Here is a 15,055-nt window from a genome sequence, read left to right on the forward strand (position 1 = left end):
ACTACTAAAATGTCATTTATCAAAACAAAAGCAAACATTATTTTCTCTTGCAAATTCAAACATATTTTTGTAGATATGATGATGTTTGTCTCAAATAAGATCCCTTCCATGCATAAATTAGTGAGAAATTTCTTTGACTTGACTAACCAAAAAGCTCAGTTGAGCTGACTGAACTCAGACATTTTCTGTTTCTCCTGATAGATGCAGGCACATGAGTAATTTCATTGCAATAGGGCAAAAGAGGCAACTGAAAGCATGAAATGGCTATCAACCAAAGGCAAACCATGAAAGTTATGATTAGCTGAAGAACTGGTTAAAGAAAACTGAAGAGGCAATAACACAGAGATCAAAAAAATCATAAATGCTATTAGCCAAATTACATCCATAATCCTCATAAGAACACAATGCAGTAATCTAATGTCAGGCAGCATAAAAAAAACCAGTGCATTGCAGACTCAGAGTTGGTGGTCAGAAGAATATCTAGGAAGAAATTTCCTAGATATCATTGTCTTTGATACTTGCTTTCAGTCACTGCTGGAAATGAGATACTTAGCTGGACATATTTTATGTGGTATAGTATTAACCAGTCTGACATGATGAAAGGACTTAATTATATGCTATGTTGAAATTGTGGAACTCCTCACCTGCACGTGCCAAGAACAAGAGAACTAAACTAAACAAAGTTCACTTCCACATTTGCAGGAAGTGTGTTGCTATGAAGGATGAGTTGAGAATAGAGAACATAAGTTTGAAAGACTGTGTCTGAGAAACCTGCTACATCTATTCTGGATGCAGGAAGGAGAACTGCTAGAAGTCTTTGAAGATAAAGGCCACTCTACTTAATAATAGTAAAGCCACCATAATTATGTGGGCTTGATGTTGTGTAAAAGATTCAGTAATGGAACTCTGCAATAAATACAGCTAAACAACTCAAATAGTGTCATGTTGTAGGCATTTATGCTACAATATAAACAACCCTAAAACAAAACATCCCTCCATTATGTAAGTAGGGCTACTTCTGTAATCAAGATATTAATTTCAAAGAAAAATTACAAATTCGAGGAAATGGTTATCTATATTTAACACTAACCCTAATGGTGATTTGTTTGGAAAAAAAAACAGTTACATTTTCAAGAAGAAAGAAACATACCATAGCTATTCTAGAATTCACCATGAGATATACCAGAAAAAAAACCCAAAAAGTATCATTTACCTGATTCAGTAAAGATTAAAACCGAACAAAAAGGTGGAATCATAAAGAAATGCCAAAACTCATCTAAGATGGTTAGCCAAAATGTAGTTGCCTTGAGAAATAAACTAGCTTTGAAACTACTCGATAAATTTCTAGGTATGTTTTGTTTTTCATAAAGCTTCCTGGACCAACTTGAATCTTCATATTGTTTCATCTTTCCTTTCTATGATAAAGCAGAATAGATGTCTAGAAGCAGCACACAGCTTCTAAAATGTGCAACATCTGATTTGCTACCCAGTTCATGTTTTCTTTTGTATCCCATATATAATAAGAGATATTGAGTCTATCACATACACCAGGATAGAAAAAAAATTCTACAATTGAGAACAAAAGATCTAATGCATACAGTTCAAACTTCCACTCAGAAAAGCACAGGTTCCCTAGTTCTCCTCAGGAAATCTACCCACCTACACATTGCCAAATTCCTTCTACAGTTTCAAAAATGTAAACTAAATTACCCAGTGCACTGGGTAACAACTGTAATTATAGAAACAAAAGAGGTAGAAACTTAGCCATACTTTTCTCCAGTGTAAACTCGTGGTCTTCTACTGAGCTCATAATTCTTAGTATTTGAACCTTTTCGAAGTGGATCATCAAGGGGTGATTGGTGAGGAGGATCTTCCAGTGGATTCCAGTAACTCTGTTCACACATACCTCGTAACAAAATTTCTGCAAGTTGCCTTGCTATTGTCTGTAAAAGCAAAAGATAAATATTTTCCCTAGAAATGCTGAATACAAACTATTATAAAAATGCTCAGAATTTTTCTAATGAAGACTACTTACATAGAATATATTTTTTTATTCTACAACATCCAACAAACCAGGCATAATGCTGTTTAAAAGGTAAAAGTACCCAGTTCAATTCTCTAAACACAAAAAAAAAATAACAACAATAACAAAAAATTTTTCAGTTTTATCAGTTAAATCCAGGTAGTTAAGTATAAACAACCCAGCTGCTGCTCCTAAGATAATCAATAACCTAAGATGCTCAATAACCTCTACTGCCTCTCCAGACCTGGAGCAGTTGTCCAAACTGCAACCTGCAAAGAGAACCATGATGAAAAACAGGATGATATTCCCTGAAGGAACTGCAGCCCAAGGGAGGGACCCCATTCTGGAGCAAGGAAAAGTGTGAGCAGTAAGGAGGAGCTGAGAGGAACTCAGCACAGCCCTCCACCCCTCATGCACCACTCAGGGAATGGAGGGTAGGGAGGGCAGGTAAAAGAGTCAGAAGCCAAAGACTGAAGTCAAACCTGAGAAAACGGGGTGGAAGGAAGGTGTTTCAGTTTTTGTCTTTGTTCCTCCCCATCCCACTCTCCTTTAAGTGACAATAAATTAATTTCTTCCAAGAAGATCATATTTTGCCTGTGACAGTAACTGGTAAGTAAACTCCCTGCCTTTATCTAGGACCTGTCCCAGACCTTTTCTATCTTATTTTCTCCTCATCTGTTAAGGAAGGAGAGTTTGAGAGCAGCTAGGTGAGCATCTGGCAAACAAACAAGATCAACCCACCACAGACATTTATGGTCTGTGGGCTGAATGGGGCTTCTGACAACTTGTACTTGAAGGTGCTGGTGTTAGCTACTGATAAAGCTCAGCAAGAATGAAACAAGATTGAAAATCAGCATGAAAAGGTTTATTTTGACCAACTATTATTGTCACCATATATTTAACTGTAGAAATGCATAAATATTATTTAATTAAATAATATAATTTAAAGCTTTTAAGTCATCCTATAATTCATAACTATCAGGGTAATCTTCCATTAATGTTTCACACACATGCATAGACCCAACTATGTATCATGATGATGAAAACTCAAAGATTTTCAACCAGATGTAAATTTGCATCATAATTGACAGCATTTCCCAGTAACGTTTCCCAAAAATAGATGTGTAATGTTTAAGTCACAGACAGCACCATATAATCTGCATCTTCCACCTTAACTCCTATATCATAAGAGGCCCTTCATCTCTTCTATTAAAATTTGCAATATTATCCCTCTCCATAGAAAGTCTATTATTAAATAATTTTAATATATTTACTAGGAATCAGTTATTGAATGAATTAAGAAATCACTTACCTTCCTTACTAACAGTTTGGAAGTTTTAAAGGCCCAGTATTAGGAAACTAATCTAGAATATTTTGAAAATAATTACATGGCAGTAAAAGATATAAGCCTCTACTTTTTATTATATAAAAGATTCAAGCTTCTGACAATATAAGTAACAAATCTTCATGATTTTGCTTTTATGGTTTTCTTTTAAGAGGCTTTATAACTTGATAGCCTTCAACTTAATAGAAACCACACAAAAACTATGCACTCTATTCTCACCCTTACTACATTACAAAAAGATGAAACTACATTGACTCGTAAGTAGGGCAATTATAATTAAGGTTGAAAGTGTGGTCAATCAGAGACCAGTCAGGTTCTAATTATATCCACAAACAAGAAAAAGGAATAGGGGGGAGACTGGGTACCAAACATTCTTTACTTTAATCACTCACTTAAGCCAGGAAATGTAACCTTATGAGATGTGGGATAACAGGTCCTTATCAATACGCTACGTATCCAACTACTTGTCTCTAATTCATCCACTATATTTATGCTTTCCCTGCCTACTGAAATTCAGATGCTAAAATAGGAAAGTGGTTTAATATAACTTACCATTCGCAGGTTTTGTGTAGTTCTTGTTTCGACAGCTCTTAGTAACTCTCTAAATCTACCAACTCCTCTCGTCAAGTTCCTGTATATAAACATAGAATTTGACAGCATTCCAACTTGGATGAAGTAACACCGTAAAATATTACTCAATAAAGTTGTTAAAATTCTTCTACCTTTTTTTTTTTTTCCTTTCATAGCCTCATTGTCTTTCTGTGAGACAGATATATAGAGATATAGATATATTCATCTGGGGGCCTCACCACTGATTACTATAATAACATCCCCTGACAGTTTATTGAAAAAAGAAACATTTTCATCATCAGTAGATAGTTCAAGGGAAAGCAAGGAAAAAAGAAGCAACTACCTCAAAAACAAAAAAGACAAAATGAAGCCGTTCTCATTGCTACTGTAGTTTTAGTTTTCAATTACATTAGCCTTCAAGTATAAACTTTGAAAAAAATCCATTTGAGCTGCCTCTTGGCACCTTAAAACAGGGAGATTGAGTAAATCTTGTAACCCTGAAAGCAATACAAAACATAAAATTTTGAACTCCTTTTCAGAAGGGAAAGAGCACAAACACATTAAGATCCACTGTGTGACCAGAAGAGGACTGAGGGATCAGTGTTCTGTTCTTGACTCTGACTGGCTTTTCATGTGGCTTCTGCAACCCAAGTTTCTCCATCTACACTTCTTCTACATCTGCTGCCTAAACAGTTTTTGCAGAGATTCAAAACCCTCAGAGGTATCATTAATAATTTAACTATTTTAGCAGATCTGAACTTCTTAAACAATAGATTATATTGAATGGTCTTATAGCTTTTCCTTTTTCTCATCTCTTTATGAGTTGTTTGGAGGTTTTATTGTACATAAAAGCAGTAGAGAATATTTTATTTTATACTAATACAATTTGCCTTTGAACTGGTGAAGGACTGGGTGAAGGACAGCTTTTTGCTGTCCTGAACAACTGAATTCTGCAACGTGAACACAACAGAAAGGACAACCATTTCACTCTTTCAAGTTTAGTTACAAAGCAAAATTATTTGATTAAGTGTATTTCTTATCAAATCATTGCTGTTACATCATATGTTGTCTTAAGGTGTGATGTTATGTGCAAGTTGTGTAGCATTTACCTAAGAGAGCCAAATGAGACAAGAAATATTACATATTGTGCAAGCTTTCTGTAAGTAAAAGCACTATTGTACTGCACTATAAATCAGACGTTAAAACTGACTTCCTTAGTCTGTTCTATTTAAAAATTTGTTTAAAATACTGACTTCTGAACCACACTTCTGTTCAAATTCCAAAAAAGCCTGCAATTTTTTACAGACACTATTACTTTGAATTCAGTTGCAGAATATCTGAAACTAGTTTTTGCTGCAGGAGATCTTACTATAGGACTCCTATGATTTCACCTAGAGACCTACCCATTTATTTTATTCTTCAGATTACATGACAGCACTCATCTCTGCTCTGTTTTACATAATAAAGGATTATCAGGATATTTCAGAAACTTTAGTTTCCACACATCTTTCACTGGCACAGGCACCATCATTCATCAGCACACCTTCTAAAATACTTTTGTATAAAAGCTCATTTTAAAAGAAGCAGCATTTCCAAGTAACAAAACCCGTATGAATGGTTGAAAGTTATGGCAAAGAACGCCACCAGTTGGCTAAAAAGAAATAATCACCATTCACACAAGAAATTGAAATGTTTACAAAAAGCCCACGTACTACAGCAGAGCTTGACCATAGAGTTATCAACTAGCACATTTTAAAGAAAATTCATATTGTGCAAACATCTGCATGGAAACAACTGTGTGAAAAATTATATTAATTTATACATTTCCAACAGGCAACCTCAATAGTTTTTGACTATTACACCAACTTCATATACTAAGGAAGGACAGAAAGTCATCAGGCCAGATTTCAAGAAAACCTCCAAACTCATTTGAAGATGGATACATTCAGCACTTTTGGAAAGTCAAAATTACATATCATCCAGTAATACCACATTCCAAATATTCTTGAGAGCCGAAACCAGCCCACTGGAATCCCAGTTTTAAGTCCTCTGGTCTAAGTGGGTCTTTCTCATGAATGGAGTTCTCTCTCAAAGACTGTATTGCAAAGACACAAATGTGTCCTTATAACAAGATAAAACACCAAAAACCCAACCAAACAAAGCAGACTTGCTAAAAAACTGATATGCTCCCTGCAAAATTGTTGAAAAATAGTTATGAGCAAGAACTTGTCAGCTTGAAGCTTTATTTTCCCAGTGCAGATGAAACACATACTATGCAGTAGAACTTCAAATCACAATAATGTCATTAAATTTTTAGGAATTGGCATTTTTTCCATATGAAGTTTATGTCTTTTGATGTGTTACAAGAACAATAACAAAACACTTTATGAAAATCCATGCAACTTTTACAAGGCCTTGAACACTTCATGACAGGTTGCTTTTAGTTAACCATTACACATTCTTATGCATTTGCAAGGGACTGAAACTTGTGGTTGAAGTTCTACTGTATCATGGAAAAAGCAGTAAGATTGCACAGGAAAAAAAGCAGTTAGAATACAGAATTAGCTTTTGCTTCATAAAGCATTTAACAGTGATTTTAACACATCAACACAAACACGAAAAAAATTTGTCAAGCATCTTCTACATGAAATTTACTAAAAAACCAGACCTCAAAACTACAATCTAAATCACCCTAAAGTTGAGTTAAATGCTTTTAGAGATGAGAAATGAAGCAAAATATACCATGAATAATATGGTAGATCTCCACACCACACTGCTTTTCGCAAAGTACATTTCCTGTATTTGTTAACAGTTTTGAACATTGAGAAGAGTGGTGGCTATGCTGGGACATGATTTTCCTTCCTAGCCTGGGACACACACAGCTTTTACCTGCTTTTCACTAGGATGTGCTTTCATGTCAGCAGTTCTCGCTGTGCTGATTGAATGCCAGAGCAAGGGGGCACATTCACTTTGACAGCAATGTCCCACAGTGTCTGTAAAGGACTTTGAGATCCCTTCCTTTCATGGGACAAGAAATTGTAAGGTACATTAACACTCGCTTGGAACTGACACATTTTCAGTGATTCCAGACAAGACAAAGACAGCCCACAGATGGACACTGATAGTTACATACATGTGTGTTTAAATGACTGCCTCCTGTCAGAATATGCTCAAATCAACTCCTTTAAACTGTATCAATTAGAATGTTTGCTGCTTTAAATCTTGAAGAATAAAAACCCCTACTTTGACTCTTTAAGTAGCAATTTGCCAGTTAGACTGAGAACCAAGATCTACTGAAAATCTATACAGACATGTCCTTAGAGCCTGTTTGCATCCTTGTATCTACGTATTTGCACCCTAAACCCCAACCACTCATGTTAGAACCTAATTGATTATCCTGATACAAGATCAACTTCTAGGCTCCTTAAAATATTTCAGACAGTATTTCTGTTTAGAATAATGCAAATATCTTAACTGCACCTATACAAAGGTGCTCACTCCTAAGCAGAGACAGGAATTAATAACTGTAGATATGATACAAGTAAAGTGCAGGAAGAAAATTAAGGGTAAGCTTTCAAGGCAGAATCTGAAACCTGTATATAGGCATGAAGGCCAGCAGTAGCAAACTTTAGGCACAAATGTATTTGTCACCATTGTCACCAAGAAGTCTCTTGGTTTTCAAAAGCATGTTTGGCATCAGACAACATAGTGCTTTGGCATTACTGGTTCAGATAAACCTCACCCCCACCAACACTTCTTTTTTGTGGTTTTAAACACACACAAAAAGTAGAAAAGAATGGAAGAAACTGCTAAACAAGCAGTCTATGTTTGAATGATATTAGGATAAAAATCAGTGAGATCTAATCACAATACACTGAAAACAGATTTTAAAAAGGAACATTATAAAATTAACCTTAGAAAGGCTGATAAGACTAATTTACTCTGTACTTACAGAGTATTTTACTAATATCTTCTCCATAGTGAGAAGGGCTTTGTTTGTCAGGCATTTCCTTTATGCTTCTCAATCAAAAAACCCAAATATTTAGTCTACCATTGCCTTTTAATGATTAAAAATTAAATTAGAATAAATTTTTGCATACTGAGCTATACCAAACCTCACCTGCTCTGCAACTTGGTCACTAAATTGTCAATATTTCTCCCATTTATGAGAGAAAAGCATATCCAGAACCATGCTGGTGAATAGGCTGAGCTACTTATACTGCTCTATTACTTCATTACTGAGACATACTATATCACATTTTTAAAATATTCATCTTTTAAAAGGAGAGAAACCAATAACAATGAAATCTACAGGGTTTGACCAAAGTGATAAAACAGAAGTTGCTTTTGGAATTGAACTTGCTTCCACCTTCTCTTGTACTTTCTCTCACTTTCTATATTCATAAACAGAAAAAGAAATGCAATGTTTGTAAACTCATAGGTACACTGCAAGTTTTAAAGTTTAGGCTTTTCTCCCAAAAATTCAAATATGAAAGGTAAGAAAGGAATTATTTTAAAGGTAAGGAGTAAGGGCAAGTGAAACTCTTAATATGCATGCCATTCAGAACAGTGACATTTCAGTAACTTCAGTATAACTGACATGTTTACAAACAAATGTAACTATTAAAATCCATACACTCTAATTATTTTCAGCCAATTAAGACTCTTTTATACAGTATTAATGTCAGAAACAATTTCATATTAAAAGGAGTTACTACATAAGCAAAAAGCAAGAAATGCTTGACAAACCCAGATTAATTCTTAAGCAGTAACAGAACATCCTAATATTGAGGTATGCCATTTACCATAGTGCTTTATATAGCCCTACAGAGATGAAATTTTAAAAAAAATTAATAAGGACTGCAATTCCATGAAAAGTCCATAAGAAGGACTCACTTCCATAACATTACTAAAGGCCTGACCAAATGGACAAGACTACATACCCTGCACATTGGATGGTGCTTTGGATGATTGTGATCAATGTCTGTGTCTGTTTTCCATCAGGTTTGAGAGGGTGGAGAAGTATAACTTAACCCACAATTAGAAAAACATCCTGGTAAGCATTTGGATATCTATCTATGAGAGTCAACGTAGTTGCAACTTTAGACAGTTCTGTTTTCTCTCTCTTCTTTTCATACTTACACTTTCAGTACACCCACAATACTGTATAATTTTCACAAAACATTAATTAACACTAGGCATTATTTTCTGAATAAGATGTAGAAAATCCCTAATTTGCTGCCAGAATCTAAACTACTCTTTTTTTAAAAAAAAAGTCTACTTAAAAAAAATTATCATGGCATACTTCTGATTTTATCCATTGTTACCTCATGCAGAAAGAAAAATCCCAGATATCTCAAATTTGCTATAGAAGATCATGCTTGCTTGATGTTTGAAAATTCTTAACAGATGTGTCTGGGCTAATAAATAAAACATCTTCACTGTGCCATTAGAGCTACACAAGCCTAAATATTTGAAAGAGCCAATCAAGCAGCAATTCTGGCATTCATGCATTCAAAATGAAAACACTTGCTGCCTAGACTGCAGTTCCACTGGTAGTTAGCCCACCTAATGGTTCATGACCTGAAGAGGAAGATCTCATCCCCCCCCATTCTCATCTCTTCGTGTTTGTTCCCTTTTTCCACCATTCTTCCCTCTTGGTATCTTCCTACTCTCAATTGCATGGTCCTACCTCTTCTCTGACAGCCACACCAGCCATTAGCACACCTTCCAGTGAATCAAGTCTTCTCACCAGAATGAGACAAAGCTATGATTTCTTTATCAAAATAACTCCAAATAAGAAGAACCAAATAAGCATGTGAACCAGCAAAAGGCAAACAAGGAAAATGCACATTAGGAGGGTAGAAGGAGGGTAGGTCTAGGAAAATGACAGTAGTAACTCCTCTGTACAGTGAAAAAACAGGGGCATTAAGTAGAAATGAGCATTTTGAGGGAAGCGGGGGAAGTGTATGAAATATTAACTGCCCTATTTGAGGATCCAAGACAATCTTGTTTGCCAGCCATCACAGCTCAACATAAAACCAAAACCTTCAATCTGATGCTTGTATATTCAATCAACAGCCACTGACAGCAAGACATGCAGTACATGGGCTAAAAAATGCTAAGTATCTTCTAGGAAAAAGTGAGCTGGAGTCAGAATTCTAACTACAAATTATTAAGAGTATCAGACTTGAACATCAACTCAGATACTAACGTTACTCTTTCGCTGTTCTTTGTATAACTAGTTATTACAAAAGTTGTTAAGATTTTGAATAAAAATGATTCCTTCACGTTTATATCCACTTTAGTCTTCCATGTAACACTGCCAGGTTTCCTGCCTGCAACTTCACAATGAAATCTTATTTTAAATTCTTGAACTTAAGACACAATTCTGAGCAATAAACATACAGTAAGGTTTGAAAGAGAAAGCATTCATAATGGATTCTTTAATCTTGAATATCTGAGGGAATAATAATTTCCTCTCATGTTCAAATAAAGTTTTTTCAATGAAAACTAATAGGTAAGAATAGTATTGGAAACAAGGATGAGGAAAGCATCTGATATGACAGACAATAAAGTATCCTTTGAAAACTTATTTTGGCTAGGAATCACAGAGAAATTATTTTTGTTCTATCTTTAATATATTCTTGCCCTAGCTTCCTAACCACACAAACATGAAAGCAGGTAAATAGAGAACAAAGCTGTGTTGAAAACTGCAATAGAAGTGATTTCCTTTCCTTTCCAATATACAGCAGTAATATTTTATATATAAAAAATGTGATAATTTGTAGTTTTCATCTTACTTTCTGTTCCTTACTTAAACACCAACTTGTTTTGAGACTGATGCAGAATGCACAACAGGATCTCAAGAGATGCAGAGTGATGGGTACCTAGCGCAATATTCTGATACAGTAGAGAGCTGATCCTACAGGAACTTCATGTGCATTTATGTCAAGCATTTACATAAATCCTTCTCTCATAGATTTCGTAACTGCGAAATCCCTAGCTGTGAGCACTGTATGGATATACATGTGGAACAGAGGCACCTACAGACTGCCTCCTGTCCACTGCTCCTCTCTTACCAGAAAGAGAGCAAAATTCCTATTTCTATAGGAAAACATATATTTCACTATATGCTATAGTGAAAAGAGAAAAACGGGTAAAGGAAATTCTACATAGCTAAGTCCCATACTCTAAGGAGACTTTTGTTGTGCCTGTCAAACATTTAAAGTCAATATAAATCAATTATCTCAATTATAGGAAAAAAGAGAAAAATTGGTTGATTTTTTTAATTCATTTTTTTCAAGGCTAATTTTTTATGGAGAAGAAGCCAGTCTATAAGAAACAACTTGCTGGAGGAGACTAGGAATGTCTTGATTCCTAGTCTGTGACTGTGCCAGCACAGGTAATGGCCCCATGAGGAGCACAGATCCTCTCTGGGATCCTCAGGTTTTGACTGAGTATGTGAACCATGATGGAGACAAGACCAAATTGCAGTCTGGATTCAGAGCAATATCCTTGGAGGGGGTGTAAAATAAAGGAGAAGCCAAAAAAGTAGCTCTGAAAGCTAGGTAAGTCTGGTTGTCACATGATGGCCTCCTGATTTTACATTTCAACCAGAACGGCATTTTGCTCCAAGAGCATACATTTCCAGTATATTTGTGAACACTGCTACCTCAAAAATAAAAACCATAAACACAACAAAATTAACTTGTACATCTCATAGCAAAGCAAATACTAGGATAGAAGAAACACTGGGTACCTAAACAGCTGTCCTTTCTTCCCCAGGGGAATTCTACTTGAAAATAGCTACATTAAATATCAATGTCAAAGTTCCTGTGCTCACAGCTTTTCTTGGAAAAACATCGGGACTTTGAACTCCTTCAGCATGAAATTACAAAGCAATTGCTATGCAAGTTATGTAATCAGCCTGAAGGCATGTGAAGTTACATATTTAAAAAACATAAGAATGTTTTATAAAAAATACACAAACCCTACGCTAAGTTTTAGAACAACTTCCTCAACTTCTTTGTTACACATTTCCAAGCTGAAATGTTCCTCATCTGCCAAGTGAAAAATGGGTATGTAGTTTGTTTCATTAATAAAATTCTGTCTGCTTCAGAAGAAACCATTTATTTCAGTTTTGTGTCTTAATAGCACTAAACTAACACTTTACTAGTTCAGACTAGTTCCACTTCAACTTTTTTTTTTTTTTTTTAGCTAATTGCATTTCCATGTATTTTCAAAATACCTCCACTTAGCAGAAAGGCTAAGTTAAGTTTCAAATACTTTCTAGTTTTTTATACAAGATAATGCATACCTGAAAGATAATCTCTCAATCCTCTACAAAACCTTGATTACTCAACTTAAAAGAAAATCTCTGTACAGTTAACAAATGAAAGGGAAATTTTAAGTAGATCGACTAACTTTATGGGTAGGCAGTAATACTCCATATGTTACTGCTGAAATTATGGTCTTCCAGCTCATATAAAAGTTATCTTATTTTCTTTTCTGGATTGAAAGTGACACACATGTACGAAAATTATTTTCGATTACATTCAAACTTGAAGCATGTTGCAAAGCTTACTAGAAAGATCTCAAATCGACTTTCTATAAACCTAACATCAGGAAGGATGACACATTTAAAAATGAAACTAAACATCCTTAAAATTGATTTATTAAAAAGCTGGCTACAAATTAAAATTACCCCTATTAGAAAAAGTATGTATGTGGAGTTCTTCTCAGTTCTGGTAAACCAAAGTTAAAAAATGAAAAAAAAATAAAAAAGCAATGCCTAAAAGCAGCCACATGACAAGCAGCCTGGAACAATGACCATATTAGGGAATACTGAAAGAACTGTGATTGACTCTGAATTAAGGAAGGAAACTAAAGGATGTAACAGCAGGAATATGTAAAATAATAATTGTCACAAAGCTGTTTTTTTCTAACACCTTGCTTCATATCATATCATAAAAAAAGTACCACTGGCCAATGGAACTAGAATAAGAAATTCAAAATTATATATATATATAATGTGTAATTAGCTTATAAACTGCAAGCAATCACTGTACTAAAGACTGCAAAATAAAAAAAATAAAAAAAACTTGCGTAGGAGCTAGCAAGATCACAAACAACTTCACTGTGAAGAATTAAAATGCACATGGAATAAAATCACCTTTCAAAGCTCACACCAGACCAGTTGATATGGTCTAGGAAAAACATTCCTGTCTGGATATTCCTTAACAATCAACAGCATGACTTATTTTGTGAAGTTGCTTTTTGTTTTCTTCATTAATTGCAATCTGCTATGTCTACTGCTGGTTGTTTTTACACAAGACATGTCAGATTAAATGCACCATTTCCATCCCTGGCTTTCAATCAAAATTCTTCAAAATGTGGAATTCTTAGCTTATTCTTAACCACGACTGCCACTGGGATTTTTTTCAGTAACTATATTTTCTTTATTTTTTGTGCAGATATGAAAACAGAGATCTTATTTTTAGCTCTGGTAAAAGAAAAAAATTAGCTTTCAGAACATTCCATTCCCCCTGAAATTAAATTATGAAAACAGAACTAAATTGTAACTCTCAGAACATGTTATTGCACCACTACTTCAATACTTTAAGAAAGAGATTTTGAAAGTGTAGTGATCATTTCCATGTTGAAATTCCTGAACAGCTTAAAACTCTGAGAGCCATTTTTAACCCTACCTTCAGTACATTAAAATCTTGAACTCTTTACAGACACTGCTTTATTTCCTTCATCTCCGGTTTATGTATTTGCAAGAATAAGAAACATTTTTGGTACAAAACAGTGGTCCCATCAAGAGTTCCAGTATTTCAATAAAATCACATTTTCCTAATGAAATAAGAAGCCCCAGGAAAAGGTTTTTAAACTATGTGATTTCAACAAATGTCAGAAATGTACTTAAAACCCATTTGTGTCGAGTTTTGAAGTTCTTAAAAATGAAGAGTTGTATTATTTTTCTCGTTCTGTGTGGTAACTGAAATTACTTCTAGGCTTTTAAGCAAAGCTTTATTTAAAAGAAATTATAAAGGAAGTCCCATGCAGAATCTAAAGGGGATCTACAGAGCAGGTACAATAAAGATCATATACTTGTATACATACTGTTGATCTTCATGCACATTTATCCTGCAGCATAATGTTAAAATAAGTGACAACTGAAGAGATTTGGAAAAAAATTACGAAATCAAAATTATAAAAATCAAGAGTTTCATTATGTTGACAATCACTTTTTAACAGTGTTTGATAATAAAGTAAATTTCAAATAGTTAAAGCTTAAGGTACTTTAAGTTCTTACATTTAGTAAGCAAAATTATATAATTCTTTCTGCTTAATATACTTTGACTAAACAATATTCCAATATGTAAATAAATACAATATGGGCAGCCTTACTATTTTAATCAAAACGTTACTACTTTATTAACGAGACCTCACAATTACAGAATCCACAATTGCTAAAAATGATGCTGTTATATCACAAATACAAAACCTAAACAAAAAGCAAACACAATAAAAGAAGACTCAAATCTCACCCATTCTTGAAATATAAAACATGTGCTCTTTGAAGTCCTGTTTCCAGAAAAAAACCAAGCTCCTGTTCATGAGCAGTGGGCCCTGGCTTAGGGCTTCTATTTTGTATGTTGGCATTAATTACCTAAGAGAACAAAAGAAAAGGGGGAGGGGGAAAGTGTATTTAGAAAAAAAAAAAAACTAAAATCAAGGTTTGTGTACTTTTACATGGAAGCTAATATTTAATGTTGAAGAAATCTTTGCCATTTGTAGGTGGTGGCTAGTAGACCATTTCTAGCTTTACCTCCATTGCCACCTGAATATAAACTTTTTTGCTCTTGGCTATACCCTTAGAGATATAGTAGAAATAGTTTGAAGCAGAATTTTATAATACTTTGTCAGAATTTTTTGTGAAGAATGGTATACAAAAGAGAAGAATATGAAAAAGCATATTTGCAACTTTATTCAGTACCAGGAGGTGATGGTATTCAAAAATTTAAAACTCCTGTTAGGTTAGAAAAGACTGCTACAGAGAGCAGCATGAAGATTAAAAGCTATCTCCAGAGTGATCTCCAAAAAGCAAT

At 34.4% G+C, this 15,055-nt stretch overlaps 2 protein-coding genes across 5 annotated transcripts in view; one reads left to right on the forward strand and one right to left on the reverse strand.

The window, feature by feature from the left end:
- TTC7B (tetratricopeptide repeat domain 7B) overlaps positions 1 to 15,055 on the reverse strand; it is a 121,886-nt gene that overhangs the window by 74,851 nt on the left and 31,980 nt on the right. For all 4 annotated transcript variants that reach the window (XM_058829755.1, XM_058829751.1, XM_058829754.1 and 1 more), the window contains exons 5-7: positions 14,495 to 14,616; positions 3,921 to 3,999; positions 1,771 to 1,943 (exon numbers count right to left, since the gene is read on the reverse strand). In XM_058829755.1, coding sequence (XP_058685738.1) covers positions 1,771 to 1,943; positions 3,921 to 3,999; positions 14,495 to 14,616 — 374 coding nt within the window. The remainder of the gene's footprint in view (positions 1 to 1,770; positions 1,944 to 3,920; positions 4,000 to 14,494; positions 14,617 to 15,055) is intronic.
- The window catches only part of DGLUCY (D-glutamate cyclase), a 220,452-nt gene that overhangs the window by 40,193 nt on the left and 165,204 nt on the right, over positions 1 to 15,055 (forward strand). The gene's annotated exons all lie outside the window — the stretch shown is intronic.

This window comes from Poecile atricapillus, chromosome 1 (assembly GCF_030490865.1).
Source record: "Poecile atricapillus isolate bPoeAtr1 chromosome 1, bPoeAtr1.hap1, whole genome shotgun sequence".
Classification (NCBI taxonomy): Eukaryota; Metazoa; Chordata; class Aves; order Passeriformes; family Paridae; genus Poecile; species Poecile atricapillus.